The 16,718-nt window shown below is 41.7% G+C and overlaps 2 protein-coding genes across 2 annotated transcripts; both read left to right on the top strand.

Moving 5' to 3' along the window:
* Positions 1-433: 433 nt before the first annotated feature.
* On the top strand, positions 434-6,494 carry LOC311502167 (von Willebrand factor A domain-containing protein 7-like; the record flags this gene model as incomplete). The annotated part of the gene is made up of 15 exons (XM_084564294.1): positions 434-607; positions 700-966; positions 1,682-1,775; positions 2,344-2,472; positions 2,640-2,826; positions 2,917-3,086; positions 3,266-3,378; positions 3,480-3,596; positions 4,055-4,264; positions 4,353-4,485; positions 4,581-4,730; positions 4,907-4,999; positions 5,083-5,360; positions 5,448-5,741; positions 5,859-6,494. 15 exons carry the CDS (start codon positions 434-436, stop codon positions 6,150-6,152), a joined length of 2,703 nt encoding a protein of 900 aa, XP_084420420.1. The 3' UTR covers positions 6,153-6,494.
* Positions 6,495-10,008: 3,514 nt separating this feature from the next.
* Positions 10,009-16,270, top strand: LOC311502166 (von Willebrand factor A domain-containing protein 7-like). Its single transcript, XM_084564293.1, has 14 exons — positions 10,009-10,413; positions 10,527-10,620; positions 10,741-10,941; positions 11,142-11,328; positions 11,413-11,588; positions 11,695-11,807; positions 11,904-12,020; positions 13,100-13,300; positions 13,387-13,519; positions 13,955-14,110; positions 14,765-14,854; positions 14,937-15,106; positions 15,284-15,577; positions 15,721-16,270. Exons 1-14 carry the CDS (start codon positions 10,315-10,317, stop codon positions 16,120-16,122), a joined length of 2,433 nt encoding a protein of 810 aa, XP_084420419.1. The 5' UTR covers positions 10,009-10,314; the 3' UTR covers positions 16,123-16,270.
* Positions 16,271-16,718: the final 448 nt, after the last annotated feature.

Raw genomic sequence — 16,718 nt, 5'->3', positions numbered from 1 at the left:
TATTCTTTATTTCAGTTATTTTAAGAATACATTTAACTAAGATGTCCATGCTCTATCCGTATCATCCAACATAGCAAATCAGTTAAACAATTAAAATTATAAACGGTAAACAGTGAGGGAGTTGGCACTTCCTCACAGACATTTTTAGATCAGACCCTTATGACCACTACCATTAATCGTCTGAGGTGTCTCTAATAACACTCTGAAAAACACTTAGATGATGCTTTTGTCATCCGAAGCTTTGCGTTACAAGTTTTAACAATTTAACCATAACATTGCAACGCTTTGCAGCAGCATACTCATGTGAAATGATACAAGCACATACCAATTACCATTCAGTTAATTCAGTTTGGGCTATGAGCCTTATTTTCTTTACCTTGTGCAGCTTATCATAAACAATACATATTTTAATCTTGCCTCATTTTCTGCAGCGATGTCTGGCCTGGCTGCATTGTGTCTCCTGCTTCTGCAGACTGGAGCTCTCGGGTTTGATATATGGGGAAGCTCTTGGACTCATCAGAAGATCACTGAGAGTGCCATCTTAAATACCACTGTGCAGGTGTGCCATTCTCTGGCTGTGTCCGAAGGCAAAGACTTCATTTTTCCTGTAAGGCTTAAACCAAATTGAACATCTTTCTATGATCTGAATACATGTAACTTACATTTGCAATAAATGTATTTTTGTGTGTATGTGTTTAGCCACAGCCTTTTACTCCTGAGTCCACTGCAGCTGCTTGTGAAGCATCGACCAAGAGTTTCCTCCAAACCATCTGCTTGATCAAAAAAAAGAACTGGCAGGTAGACGTTTTTCATGTCTTCAGCACAAGCCACCACTTTGACAACGAGGAGTTTGAAAAGGGAAAGAAGATCATCACGGACGGATTATCAGCTGTGAAGGCCAGCAACAAGCGACAGAACTTTGAGGCAGCAACGATGAAACTTGGAGAGATATTACATTCTTTACAGGTAATTCCCATTACAGTTTATTTTACTTTCTAAAACATGTAATTAATGTTTTTGAAACTGTACACTACATTTCAACCCAAGGAGCCAAAAGCACATAAATGGATTCTAATATCATTTTCAAACTGGGTCACATGTCAGTGGCATGGAAGAGGTTACTCAGAAAACAACTGTCATGCCACTCAACAATGTTACAGAGTGTCTGGTGAATGCTGTGGAGCTTTTAGCAGATAAACAGCCAAATATTTCCTCCAGGAGTCAATGAAGACCAAAAACAATACTCAGAGTAATTATTGGATAAGCCTAAAACAAACTTCTAAATTCTATAATTATCACCTTGATAGCCACAGAAGTATTATAGATTTGCAGTAGTACTAGAATCTGTTTAATTTGATACAGGTGTGTAAATCCCTATATGTATGACATAAATTGTAAAATGGGCACACTTCCCTGGCGTCCAAGGAAGAAGAAAAAAGTCATATGGTTTCACTAACTGTGGCTGTCATGTTGATGGACACAGTGAGAGTAGCAATCATGCTAATGCCAAACTTTCTTAAACTTTGTTCTGCTGCTCACATGTAGTTAGAAAAATCAGTGCTTTAACCTCTGATAGAAAACACATTCAGCGAGCACAGTTTTCAGAAGATTTCTGGTTTTGGGTTTAGTTCGATTAAAATATAAAAATCTTCTTTTTCCATCTTCCATTTTAAACCTGAAGGATTTCTACAGTCACAGTAACTGGGTGGAAATGGAAAACAAACTTCCAAACTCCAATCTGATCAGAGAAGGCAGCAGCATTGGAAACATAGCAGGTAAAGACATCATGCACACTGTCAAGCCTGTTGTGTCCATCTTGCTGCCAAAAACTCTGAACCTCTGAAAGTGTGCTGTGGTTTCTGGTACTGAGAGGCTAGTAGCAGATCCTTGAAGTCCTGCAGGTTGTGAGGTGGTGTCTCCATTGGCTCAGACGGGTTTGTCTGGCACATCCCACAGGTATTAGACAGGACTGAGATATGGGGAATTTGGAGGCCAAGTCAACACCTTGAACTCATTACATTCCTCAAACCACTCCTGAACCATTTTTGCACATTATGTTGCTGAAAGAGGCCACAGCCATCAGGGAATAATGTTTCTGTAAAAGGGTGAACATGGTCTGCAACAATGCTTAGACAGTTAGTACGTGTCTGACACCTCTCTATCAGAACCATGTTAACAGGGTAACCAGTGTTTTTTACTTCCTCCATCATAATGTTATGGCTGATCGCTGCATTTCAAAATCTCGTTCACTTTTCTTACTGTTTGCACATCAGATGCTAAACTGCATTGCATGTACTGCCGCCAACAGTGTCCGGTGTCAGTATCGTTGCATTTAATCTACAGCTGAAAGCAGAGCAACCTGTCGCAGCTGTGATGGAGACGACTGCAGGAACAACATCCTGGAGGATGTCTTAGCGCAGAAGATACTCACCTCAGGATATTTTGGTATTCTCCTCCCTTTTAAACCCGAAGGTAAACGTCTTCACATCAACTGGACATGGTCTTTATTATTGAAACTAGTATGATTTTACAAAAATAATGGCAAATGTATGGTGCTTTGTCTGTGGAGTTTTCTGATAAGCAATTGACTCTACACTTTCTACAGCATATGTAAAAACCTCTTTTATGATTGTGAACAGGAAAATGCAGCCATGGTGGTAAAATGGATACAACACGTTTCTTTACGCCCAAAGGTGGCATTAACAAAGACTCCACCAGCTCCAGCCATGGATATCTCCACGTTGAAGCAGCAAACCTGGCGATAGCTGCAACCAGAGAGCTGCTTGAGGACATTCGAGGGGCAGCTGGTGACAGACCCTTCCTACAGTATGACGCCCCTTCTTTCTGTTAGATTTACTATGCTGTTTACTGTAAAGAAGTGAATGAGAATGATCATATTCCACTTTCATCCTTCAGGATGATGGGAATCACCAAAGGAAAAGCTCTTTGTTTTGTGGTCGACACGACAGGAAGCATGAGTGATGACATTGCAGCAGTGAGAACCGTCACTTCTTCTATAATCAACAATAAAGTTGGAACAGAAGATGAGCCTTCAATTTACATTCTGGCACCGTTCAATGATCCCGGTATGTAATTCCCCATAATGTCTGATTAGCTTTTTCTTTGAAGTGATGAGTGATAAAGTCCCAGTGGAAACGAATCATCAGACTTTAATGTGCTGTACTAGTAAATAGCAAAAGTGCCCCCGAATCAAAAGGTATATAATACTTACATATTTCTTTCTTGTGTCTCTTTTTGATGATAGATTTTGGGCCAGTGATGAAGACTTCAGATCCAAAAGTCTTCATAAATTATGTTAACTCACTGTCTGCAACCGGTGGTGGAGATGCACCAGAAATTAGTCTTTCAGGACTTCGGGTGCTCTATTATCATTGACCCTTGAGACTTTGAGATTTGATATTAAGACATTAAATTAACTCAACTATCCTTTTTGTTTTTTTTGGTTTTTTTTTTTATAGATGGCATTAACTTCTGCTCCTTCTAATTCTGAGATCTTTGTCTTCACGGATGCGGCTGCTAAAGATGGACACCTGAAAGGCTCAGTGATTGCACTCATAGAGAGGACCAAGTCAGTGGTGAGTAGTCCACAATTACAACATTTTCTCACAGTAACATACACCGATCAGCCACAACAGCCAAAGTACTGACATGAGAATGTGATAATTCAGTGTTTTGCTGGGAAACTTTTGGACCTGGCACTCATGTGGATGGTACTTGTATCATGCACCTATATCAGACCAGGCACCCCTACCCCATAGCAATGACACTCCTTGATGGCAGCAGCCATCCCCAGCAGGATGCAGCCTGACACAGGCACACACATAAAAACGGTTTAGGAACAACTCAGAAAACATGAAGAACAGCACAAGGTGTTGACCTGGCCTCCAAATTCACTAGATCCCAAACTGATGAAGTATCTGTGGGATGATCCACAGAGGGCCCTCTCCTCCACCCATAGGACCAAAAGTCACAACTGTTTTGGAGGCACAGGGGAGACCTACACAATATTAGGATGTTTTCTTCTTTTTTTCAGGTGAACTTCATGATTACCGATGTCCTTGGGCTCCGTCGTCGAAGGCAGCTTGAGGACAATCAGCAACAGCAGTACAGTCGGATGGTGGCTTCAGACGCCCAGCTCTACAGAGACCTGGCTCAGGCTTCAGGTGGCCAGGCTATTGAGGTCACAAAAAGTCAGCTCCTGGAGGCCACTAGCATCATAGCAGAGACCTCGAGCGCCGCTCTGGTATCAAAAACTGCTCCGCTGGCTGTTACCAGTAATGTCTGTGCACTCATAAATTTCAACCTTATCACCAGTTTGGTTTATTTCTTAGGTGACCCTCCTGCAAGCAGCCAGGAGCTCAGGAAAAAACGAAAGTTTCATTTTCTCAGTTGACGAGTCGATAAAAAACCTCACAGTTTACATCACTGGGAGCTCTGTCAGCTTCACACTCATCAGTCCCTCAGGTGATTACATCTTTTACAGCCGACATAAAAGAGAAAAGTTATTTAATTGTTAAATATTAATTCAGTTTAGTTTTAACTCCTGGTTTTGTTTTAAGGTGCGTCTCAAGAAAGCACTAACACGACAGGATCGGTAATCACTGCATCCCAGTCAGTGGGAAACTTCCAGACTCTGCGGCTACGAACTGAAGTGGGACTGTGGGAAATAAGAACCACATCAACAAATCCCTACACTCTGAAGGTTGTAGGTGAGACATCTGTGAATATGTGCTGAATCACATTAAAAAAATATTATTATTATCTGTTTTGTTGAATTGCTTGCCCATGCACACCCAAAAAGAATTTGTCACATGGCCTAGTCTACAGAACTTGTTTTCTTTGTTTGTTTGATTTGTTTGATTTGATTTGATTTTTGTATGTGCAGGTGAGAGTCCCATCGACTTCCTGTTTGACTTTTTGGAGGTGTCGCAGGGCCCCTTAGGAGGGTTAGATATTATAGACAATCGTCCTACAGCTGGTAAGATAATAACATCCAGGTCATGGAACACATGGTACGCACATTTTTTGGTGAAAACGTGAGTGTATTTCTTTTCTTTGAAGGTGTCAATGGGAGCCTGTTGGTGACATTAGTCGGGAGCAACTTGGCCACCGTTACAGAGGTCACTCTGGTTGAATCATCAGGGTTGGGACAGGTTAATGGCACCGTGGAGGCTCAGGGTGGAGGAGAATTCATAGCTCGGTTTGACATTATACCATCAGTTGAGTTTGTGGTGCTCGTGAAGGGGCAGAGCAACAGCAGTGCTTCCGAAGCATCTCCAGTGCTCTTTCAGAGACAGTCAACCACCAGCATCAGAGCTTCTGCTGTGACTATTACTGCTGTAAGTCAAATGCAAACTCATATTATGTATTTTTAAAGTCCACTCCAACCCTGTGGTCCTTTAATGACTGTTCCCTTTTGGTTTTAGGTGGATTCAGAAAGTACTCTGGTACCAGGAACACCACTTTCAGTTCCCTTCTCTGTGACAACTCGCGGCCCTGGAGGAAACTTCACTATCCAAGCTACCAATGACCAAGGTTTTAATTCAGCTTTCCCATCCAGTTTAGCCCTGGAGGCTGGAGGCAGAGCTAACGGCAAAGTGACCATCACAGCACCTCTTGACACCCCGTCTGGTACTGACGTCACCCTGACCATTGAGGCCGAGGCTCCTGGAGGAACAGACACCAACTATGTTGTGATGCGTTTCACTGTTCTTGCACCGGTAATGCCATATTTGAAAATTACATTTCAATAAATATTTAGGCAATGAATAACCACTCTAGCCTGGTTGACTCAATCTTGATTTTAAGGCCTTAATCCACTTCATTCCCCCTCATAGGTGACTGATTTCACTCAGCCGGCGTGTCAGCTGCTCAGCCTGCAGTCCAACTGCTCTGAAGACTGTAGCTCAGCTGCGTGGGAGCTCTCTGTTCAGGTGACTGATGGGGCTGATGGGACGGGTGTCAGCCGCGTGGACCTCAGACAAGGCAACGGGACCATGAACACCAGCCTGGCAGCCGGCAACGAGAACATAACGCTTGTGTCTTACCGCTCGTCTTGCTGTTCTCCTGACGTGGAGCTGCTGGTTGTGGATGGGGTGGGTAACATAGGCTCCTGTATCTACACTGCCTGATCAACGGTCACACAGACTGTGACCACTAGCAGCCCGCGATATCCAGCAGCAGCAGTTTTATCTTTGTCTACCAGAGCTGTTCAGTCTTTAATTCTTTGCATTAGCATCACAGTCCTCGGGTTCCTGGGGATACACTGAGTGTCTGCACGTTAGTGTGGAGCAGAGTTATATGTAAACATTTTTTGTTGTTGTTAGAAAAATCAAATACATAGTAGTCTGTAAATCTGACTACATAAACTATATGTGATATTAGATTGTACATGGAAATGATGTAAAACTTTCCTCAATTGCTTAATGGGGTTTAGGTATGTAATGCTATGAAGACAATGACTATGTGAATATGTCATTTTAATTATTATATTTTTTTAAATGCTTAATGCATCCAAGCCAAAATAAAAATTTAAAAAAATGTTTATCCACTGTGTTTTTTTTGTTTTATTTTTATTTTTTGAGGGGTTAAGTGTAAAGAAACGGGAAAAGAAAAGAAACAGATGTAGAGAGAGACACTGTCACTGAAAGCATATATCAGCAATATAAAACCAAATGAACACCTTTCAGCATTTTAGTCTGCATTTGTCAGTGCAGCATCAGTTTTAGGTCTGCAGCAACAAGTGATTACTCAAACAATACAAATAAATTCATCATCATAACTCCCTGAACAGAGAACTTTTTTTTTCTTCAAATTGTTCCACAACAATTGAGAGCAACAGAGAACAAAAACTTTCTAAAGTGAAACTGATTAGAGCTCCGTCTAGTGGAGGAAAGAATAACCTCTCTGACTCTTATGACAAAGTCACAAGTCCGTAGTAAAAAAACGTCACAGACAGCTGGGACATCTCTGAAAATATACATTATCTTTAGAGGGAAAAACCCTATTTGTCCACACATGCACGCATAACAATTTGTTACTGAGAAGCTGGCAAGTTACAGCAGACACTGTGTAAAGGTCACAACATGAGGCTCCACTCTTTCTGAAGATTATGTGTAAATATAAAACTCAACTTCATTTCAAACTGGTAATAGGCCACATGTTTGTGTAAAAGGTGACCGGTGTAATTGTGTAGCTGTTGTATATCTCTCTGAATGAAGTCACTATAACATGATGCTGGCAGATGAGGAGCGAGCTATAGCCTTACATTTGATGGACAATCTTATCACTTAACTTCCTGACAGAAAGATTATGTTTATTTCCCAAATATGTCAATGTGTTCCGTATAATTATTTAAAAGAAAGTTTATTGTGTTTCCAAAAAGCTTGGTGACTGGGTGACTACTATGGCAGAGTCAAGGATACCGAGTTACCCAGAGAATGCCTTGAAGAGAACTCTGATAATGTGTGGACATGTTCTAAAATTGTTGTAAGTGTCTCTGAAGTGTTAAGATATCAGGCTCGGAATGAGGGCAGTGTGTCCCAGGGTCCAAGTGATAATATCACTATCATCTTTGTTGTGTTTTTCCACACATGCGTGCATATCTGAAAAACATATGATTTAAGTTTAAATGAGATCAGGTTTATTGGAGGCCAACAAGTATAGGCCTTAGGCTAGGAAAGGGTTTTCTTGATTTCAACTTACTGTATATGAAGATGTCGTGTTAAAGTATCGTGTTGTTTCGGAGATCGCTTCGCAGCTTTACATTGACAGGGTGACTGGCTGGTTACCAAAGACCAAGGAGGAGACTGGGAGACAAGAAATGCTGCACAGGCCTGATGCTCCTCAACACAGCAGCGAGAGAGCAACCTGGGTCTGACCAGCCACTGTAAACTCGTCCCAAACTCAGCATGATCCATATCCAGATGTTTCTGGTACAGCCAAAGACGAGGAAGAGACGGTCAAACCAAGGATTCCAGTGCAAAGGAAAGAGTATTGTCCGGGTTAAGTAAGAACTTAACCCATCAGCTGAAGTATTGAAGTATGAGAGGACTATGTTTACTGCCCCATGCAGAGATAATGCACATCGACCTACATGGAGACTTTTTGCAAATACTATGATGATTTTACTTTTTACAAGTTATACGTTATATGTATGTTAGGCCACACTTACATTACACTTACAACCTTACTCTTATAATCATAGATCTTGAATACGTGTGTACTTTTATCATCAGTACATAAGTGTTTGGGGTCATGGGAGAATTTTTCACATTAAAGATATAATGGGTTTTTGCTCCCATATGTACAGATGAAGTCTGGGATTCCAGAAACTCCCATGAGGGACTTATATGGTAGATTCAGGGATGAAAAGTGAACGTCTTTGATAATATGTGGACATGTTGTTCTGAAACCACAACATCCTGAGAATTGTTGGAAATGTCTCTGAAGTGTTCAGATATCAGGCTGGGAAAGAGTGCAGTGCGTCCCAGTGCCCTAGTGATAATATCACTGTTTACGTCAACACACGTCGATAGGGATTTTTAACTATGCGCGTGGTTTAAACCGTTTTAATTGAATTACCAACTCTCCGGGTCTGCTGTGACTTTCTTCTACACTACTTTTTTTTTTTTGTTGGCTCATTGTACTGAGTAAGCTGACTTGATGTGTGAAATCAGTGGAGCGCTCCCTTAAAATAAGATTTCTCACCATGTCGTGTGACAGGAGGATCACCTTATAATCGAAACTGACCTTGTTTGGTTCAAATACAAGCTTTAAAATCAAGCAAACAATGTCATCATTATATTTTTGAAATGTGGAAAGGCAGGGTGCAGCTGAACTCCATGTGTACATTCAGTGCTCCTTTAAAATAATACTATCCATCATGAACTGTGGTGGTTTAGTTTACCAGTCGTAACACACAGGGTAATAACATGTTACCCTGTGTGTTACACATACTGATTGAAGCGGTCACGTGCGTCCTCGGCCCGATCATAAAACTGAATGTGCTCCTTTCAACTGTAACTTGTAACGTTTGTTCATTTAAATGCAAGTGGGTCGGCCAAAAAAAATTAAGAATTGAGCAAAAACTGGACATCTGAGCTGAGGCCTCTGGTATTACTGAATGGCAACCTGCACTAAAGACTAACTGTGTTCAGTTGTTTATTTAAAGGTTTGATAAAAATATAGTAATGGTGTATTTATTTTTTGTACAAAAAATTGCATTAAAATAAGGCTTTTGTAAAAACGGTGAATGAAAAACCACCAAACAAACCATTCATAATTGCTAATTTAGGCTAAAATAGAAGCCTCTGAGTGATACCAAATAGAGATCCACTTGGGAGCCGTAAGAGTCGGACATGATGTTAGGGCTCCTTTCTAAAGGAGTTGAGCCAAATGAGACGAATCTTTGAAAAGAGCGGGACCTCTCATCACTTGTCCCCGCCCTTCTCACGGGCCATTATAAAGCAGGTTTTTGACACAATAAGCTAAACTTGCACGGTACAGCATCAAGGTCAGTACTTTTTTAATTCATAATCGTTGCTGTGTTGATGTGTTGATGTTTGTTTGCTGTGATTCTGAATGTTTTTGCTACTTGGTCAAGTTTAGTATTTTTTAGCTCACACATACAAGACATAATGTGCATTTCAATGAGTTAAATGACTGTTTACGAAGTGCTTGTTTGTTTGTTACATTCAGTTGGTTTGCAGTGCTGGTTCTTAAACCGTTTGTGTCATTTGAATAGAAAGGTTTTCAGAATACAAGTGTTAATCAGAGTCATATTTACTAATCATCATCTGTTTCTTTCCTACTTAGACTATCTCATAGGTTGAGGAGCGATGCCTTCAGGGTTGGCTGCGTTGTGTCTCTTTCTCCTGCCCACTGGAGCTCTGGGTTTTGTAATCATTCCAGGAGACTCTCTTACTCACACGGATATCACTGAGGAAGCTATTTTAAATGTCACAGCCCAGGTTTGCTATGATCTGGCCCAAGCTGAAGGGAGAGACTTCACTCTTCATGTACGAATCCACTTTAGTGAAGCTATTTTACTATTTTATAGCTATTTTATAAATCAGGGCATCATTTAAGGCAGAGTTAATATGATTTGATTTTGTGTGTTTATAGATTCTCACTGCAGGAGCTGTCGCTGAAGCCTGCAGCGCAACGCAATCCTCTAAGACTTTTAGACAAGCCATAAAATACATAATACAGAGGAATATTCGTGTGGACTTTCGATATCTGTTAAGTTCAGGCCCCCACTTTGACAGTGAGGCGTTTACTGAAGGAAGGAAAATGGTCGCAGAGGGAATACTGGCTGTCAAAGCCAGCATCAACAAGGAAAACTATGAGGCAGCGAGGCAGAAACTGGGAGAGATTCTACATCCTTTACAGGTATTTATCATCATTTTAAAACGCGTTTAAAAAAATGTATTGCAAACCCTTTTGTAAACCCTTTATACAGTTTAAAAGATGGATTATTAACTCTTCTTTTATCAACTTTGAAGGACTTCTACTCTCACAGCAACTGGGTGGAGCTGGGGAACACAGTGACAAACTCCAATCTGCTCAGATTCGGCACCAGCATCGGTAACTTAGCAGGTAAAGAGATTGTCTGGAAAGTGATGTCTGTGTTAACAAACCGGCGGCACAGTCCCACGTGGCTTGAGTAAAAGCATTTAACGAAAGAAATCATTACCTAAAATGTTTTCATTTTCCCAGATGAAAGCAGAGCGACATGTCGCGACTGTGATGGAGACGACTGCACGAACAACATCTTAGAGGACATCTTAGAAGAGGACATCCTGACCTCTGGCTACTCTGCTATCTTGGAGCCAGCTCCCGAAGGTAAATCATTCATTCTATCAGACTTTTCATCACAATGCAACAAGATGGTTTGCAGTGTGTTTCATGTTCAGCAATGCACTTGAGAATGATCTTGAGGTACTTGTACATTACTTTGAGTATTTGTGCCACTTTATCCATTTATTCCACAAAACCACTTCACTAATGGCACACAGTGATCTGTAGGAATAAAAGAAAATATTTCACCTTAGAAAGGCCTGATGTCATTAAAAAGGAAAAAGTGTTTATAATCTTTCTCTCTCCTGTTTGTTGCAAAGGCAAATGCCTCCATGGAGAAATACCTGGTACAACAGGTATAATAAATCCTAAAGGTGGGATCAATAAAGACTCTTTGGACTCCAGCCATGGATACATCCACATTAAAGCAGCGCATTTGGCTATTTCTGCAACCATGGAGCTGCTACAGGACGTTCGAGGGGCTGTCGGCGACGAGAAGTTCTTAGAGTATGAAACCCATTCTGCATGTTTCACTTGTGGAGTGTAAGGAGGTGTACGTCTTTGTTTTATCCATCTCACTCCCTGTGTCAGGATGGTGGGAATCTCCAGAGGATCCAGTCAAGCTGTTTGTTTTGTCATTGACACCACAAAGAGCATGCAGGATGAGATTGAAAAAGTGAAAACCATCACTTCGGATGTTGTCAACAGCGAAGTGGAAATAGAGGACATGCCCTCGGGTTATATTCTTGTAACTTTCAATGATCCAGGTAGGATTTTTAGGCTGCTACAAGTTTGTCTTGTGAAAACGTACTTCTTCTGTCAGATGGATGTCGTGGAACATGTTACTCACTCTTGTTGTTAAATGAACTTCAGAAATCGGGCCGCTGAAAAAGACTACAGACCCAGCAGACTTCACGAAAGCTGTTCAGTCACTACATGGAGCAGGAGGAGGAGATCAAGCAGAACTGAGTCTTTCTGGGCTTCAGGTGCTGAAGCTGTGACCTGTGTTTGACTATTTCTAAAGCTGATGTGTATTTAGTGTAAATGTAAACTATCTCTGCTATCCTGTACCCCTTATGCAGCTGGCTTTAACAAGCGCTCATTCAAATTCTGAGATCTTCCTCTTCACGGATGCACCTGCTAAAGACGAAAACCTGAAGAGCACCGTGATAGCACTCATAGAGGTGACGCAAACAGCGGTAAGTAGCTACTTTGATCACATGTATCCTTGGTATTTTTTTGTCAGCCATGGAAGCATGCACTTACCTAGCTGATTGTAGCCACACCTACACAGATAGGGCTAAGTCATAACCCCTGGACACATCAAACTGACATTAAAGAACTACCGTCAGTAAAGGCAGACTGTGACTTTGCCTTATGACACCTGTGTCGGAATCAAAAAGCTGCACACACGCAAAGATTACAGCCAATGACCAGCCAGCACATACTGCACATGCATGAGAGGAAATAACTCTTCATACCAGCAGGTGGCAGTAGTCTGTGTCTGTACCGGAAACTGGGGGAGCAAGGATTAGCTAAGAACCTAGGAAGCTTGAAAGTGGTTTAAACCGTCCCGTCTTACAGGGCAGGCCTCTCCTGACTAGTTGGTCTAGAGTTTTTCTCTGTGGTCCCCTTTCTGTGTGGAGTTTGCATGTTCTCCCTGTGTCTGCGTGGGTTCTCTCCGGCTATTCCTGCTTCCTCCCACTGTCCAAAGGCATGCTCAAATTGGTGATTCAAAATAGGCCGTAGGTGTGAGTGTGAATGGTTGTCCGTCTCTCTGTGTTAGCCCTGTGATAGACTGGAGACCTGTCGAGGGTGTACCCTGCCTCTAGCCCAATGACAGCTGGGATAGGCTCCAGCACCCCAGCAACCCTCCAGAGGACAAGCGGTTACAGAAAATTAACGAATGAATTAATGTCAGGGGGCCGACTAGTCCCAACAAGGCTGGATATACCACCAGACTTGAGTCAAAGACAGCCCATAGCAAATGGCTTGGTGTTTCACAGCCCGTAGTCCAACCTGTGCCCCAACGTGGCCAACTGTACACTTGCAACAAATTGTCAATTAATACAATAGCTTTTTTTGTTGTTGTTGTTCCTTTTAGTTCAAGAGTTGCTTTTCCTCCACTATTGTGACCCAGCAAGTTTTCTGACATTTTATTGAAAAACGACCTGCAGATTAATTGCTGATACAAATCATTTTTATCATAAAGTATAGTCAATCTGTAACGCAATAAAGGTGGTAATAATAATGTTTTTTACTACTGTCATCTTTCCAGGTGAACTTCATAATCACTGACACAGTGGTGGGCAGTCGTCGGAGACGGGGCATCGATGAACAAACCACAAGGATATCAGCAGCCGATGTCCAGCTGTATCGAGACCTGGCTCAGGTGTCAGGAGGTCTGGCTGTTGAAGTCACAACGAGTGAACTTCCTGCGGTCACAAGCCTCATAGTCAAGTCCACCAGCTCCTCTCAGGTAACGTCACAATGATCTCATGACTAGCTAGTGGTGGCAAGTCAAAGATTTCAGCTGCTTAATGTAATCTACTGTAATCGCCCCAGGTGACCCTTCTTCAGGCAGTCAGGAAACCTGGAACAGATGATACCTTCAGTTTTCTAGTTGATGAAACAGTAGAAAATCCTACAGTTTACATCACAGGCCGCTCCTTCTCTTTCACGGTCAACAGCCCCACAGGTATTTCTGTATTTCTGAATCTGTTGTCTTAATGTCAACCACTGTTAAGGCATTATGTGCACAACTTGCAGGAGTACGTTATTATGTCATTTTCAACTTTGATAGTTGGCTTTAAATAAGAGTAAACATTTGTCATAAAAATGTTATCATATTAAATGTTCATCAATGAACTGCAAATTAATTTTATTCATCCACTCACAGATTTTTCAATTTATAAAATGGTCATTCTAAGACAAATGAGAAGATATATATAGAAGATTTTATTTGCCACAAGAATAAACTGTTTGGTGATGATTTCATTCATCCAATCGCTCATTCAGCCGTTTGTTTGTAGTTATGTTCTTATCCAATTATGTGAAAATGTACCAATGTTAAAAAAAAAAAAAAAAAAAAACGAACAAAAAGACATTTGATTGTTCATTTGTTTGTTTGAAGGTGATTCTCAGATGAGCACCGACGAGACGTCAGCGGACTCACTGATCACTTCATCTGAGTTGGTGGGAAACTTCCAGACTCTGAAGCTAAAAAAAGAAGTTGGAGTCTGGGAAATAGTAATGGTGTCAACTAACCCCTACAGTCTGAAGGTTGTAGGTGAGACACTCGGTTAATGCGTTTCTTATCTCATGTCTGTGGCCATTAGTTAGAAATAATAAAAAAATATGGACATGCTTATTCCTCATATCCTGTAATAACCTTCACAACTACTCGAGATGAGATATAATTAAGTCGGTGATTTTCAACTGTAATCATACTCCCATTGAATGGAGCTTGGCAGCCCGTGGTTACAACACAGGCCTGAGAACATTGCTGCTAGGCAACTGTTGCCACCTGTTGGCCACCGAGCCCAACAATATGAAAAGATGACGCCATTCGGAAAACTCAACATTTCACTCACAAGTATTACGGAATAGATTGTTTTTAAAAATGAAGAAAACTCAACCAAATGACACTATATTAATTTACCATCCATCGCCAGTCACCATTCCTGGAAATGTCAGCACATACGTCACAACTTTGTGCTGTACTTGGACGTTAAAAAACTCTTCCACTTATGAGGTTGCGAATAACTCAAGAAGGGGTCTTTTGGACTTGAACATGGTAGACATGAGTCATATGTTCACAGGCAGCAGTCGTTTTATAGTAGAAAAATTATCTATAAATTGTTAGGTGTGAAATAATGTATTGCGTGTTCATCTGACCTTTTTTCCCCCTCGTGACCTTGTGACTTTTTTTTTTAACTTGCAGGTCAAAGTCCTGTTGACTTCTTCTTTGAGTTTGTGGAGTCACAGGACCCGTCCCCAGGATTTGATGCTCTTGAGACACGTCCCATAGCTGGTAAAGACAACTGCCATGATGTAAATCTGCTTATTAAACATGACACAATCCAAACATGATGAATTTTTCTTTTTCTGCGAAGGTCTCAGTGGCTGCTTGTTGGTGTCTCTGACGGGGAGTGACTCCGCCGCGGTCTCAGTGGTCACTCTGGTCGCATCGACGGGATCAGAGTTGACTAGTGGAGAGGCGGTGGAACAGGCGGATGGAAGCTTCTTGGTCCAGTTTGGCGAGATGCCGTCAGTGGAGTTTGTGGTGAGGGTTAATGGACAAGATGACAATTTTCCCTCCGTCAGTTCATCGGTAGTCTTCCAGAGGCAGTCACCCACCAGCTTCAGAACTTCTGATGTGAAAATTACAGTGAGTATGCATCAACTAAAACTTCACTGTATAAAAGAGCGCTCCATCTTAACAAACACTCTCTTTTTTTAGGCAGATTCGGAGAGCATCCTGATACCAGGAACACCGTTCTCTGTACCCTTCTCTGTGACATCTATAGCAACAGGGGGAAACTTCATCATCAAAGCCTCTAACAGCAGACAATTCCACTTATCGTACGAGTCTACTTTAGTCCTGGAGGCTGGAAGCAGTGCTGACAGTACAGTGACCATCACAGCACCTCTTGAGACCCCGTCTGGTACTGACGTCACCCTGACCATTGAGGTCGATGCTCCGGGAGGAGCGAACAGCAATTATGTTGTGCTGCGTTTCACTGTTCTTACAACGGTAATGCCACATTTGAAAATGACATTTTAACAATGTTAAGGCAATGAATAATCGCTCCAGCTTAGTCAGTGTTTTTCTCATTGTGTTTATTAGTTGACTCACTCTTCATTTCAGGCCTTAATCCACTTTTCTCCCCCTCATAGGTGACCGATTTCACTGAGCCAACGTGTCAGCTGCTCAGTGTGCAGTCCGTCTGCTCTGAAGACTGCAGCTCATCTCAGTGGGAGGTCTCCGTTCAGGTGACCGACGGCGCTGATGGGACGGGTATCGAACATGTAGGCATCAGAAAAGGCCAAGGGACCTTAAGCACCAGCCCGGATCCTGGCGACGAGAACATCATTCTTGTGTCGTACACGGCCTCTTGCTGTTCGCCTGTGGTGGAGCTGCTGGCTGTGGATCGAGTGGGTAATGTAGGCTCCTGCGCCTACACTGTCTTTGAACCTTCAGAAAACACTTTCTTCAGCAAAGTACCTCAGTTAATCTATATTTTCATGAGCATCTTGGGAATAGGAACCTTTTTATTGACAGGACTGAGCAACCACTGACCCCATGTCAAATGCATAACTCGATACCGATTATATAGGATATGCTGATATCTATCTCTCGAAATGTAAACAGCGAATTTAGAATACGTTCAACAATTAAGACTGTCACTCCAGTTTGCAGCACATCGGCTCTTGTTTACAGTCACCTCTTGTGACAGCACTTGTAAGGCTGGGGTGGAGACACACACCTAAAAGAAAAGCCCACAGTGTTTTTTCTGAAGAAGCATGCCATGTTTTAAATGTTACAAAAGAACATAATCTGAGCATGCAGGGCTGCGTCTATTCGGTAATATTAATGCGATATATTTTCATGATGCGTGGAAACAGCTAAGCAGGAATGTTGTCTTTTTGGAATAAGATTATTGCATTTAGAGCCTCTTGTGCTCACGTCCCATTATGAAATTAACCTGGAAACAAGAAATGGACGAGGCAGACATTTTTAAAAAACACTGTTTTTATTGTTGTCATGATGTGTCTAATGTATAATCCTCAACAGAACACAAAACGGCTTGCTTTTCACATTTTGCTACATATATTTTTCCCTCCTGTATTCCTTCATCACTATTTACATTTTGTAAAGTTTTATTTATCTTAAA

The sequence above is a fragment of the Chelon labrosus genome, assembly GCF_963514085.1.
Source record: "Chelon labrosus genome assembly, chromosome: 17".
Lineage (NCBI taxonomy): Eukaryota > Metazoa > Chordata > Actinopteri > Mugiliformes > Mugilidae > Chelon > Chelon labrosus.
The sequence above is the reverse complement of the archived record's forward strand: the minus strand, read 5'-3'. Positions and strand labels throughout refer to the sequence as shown.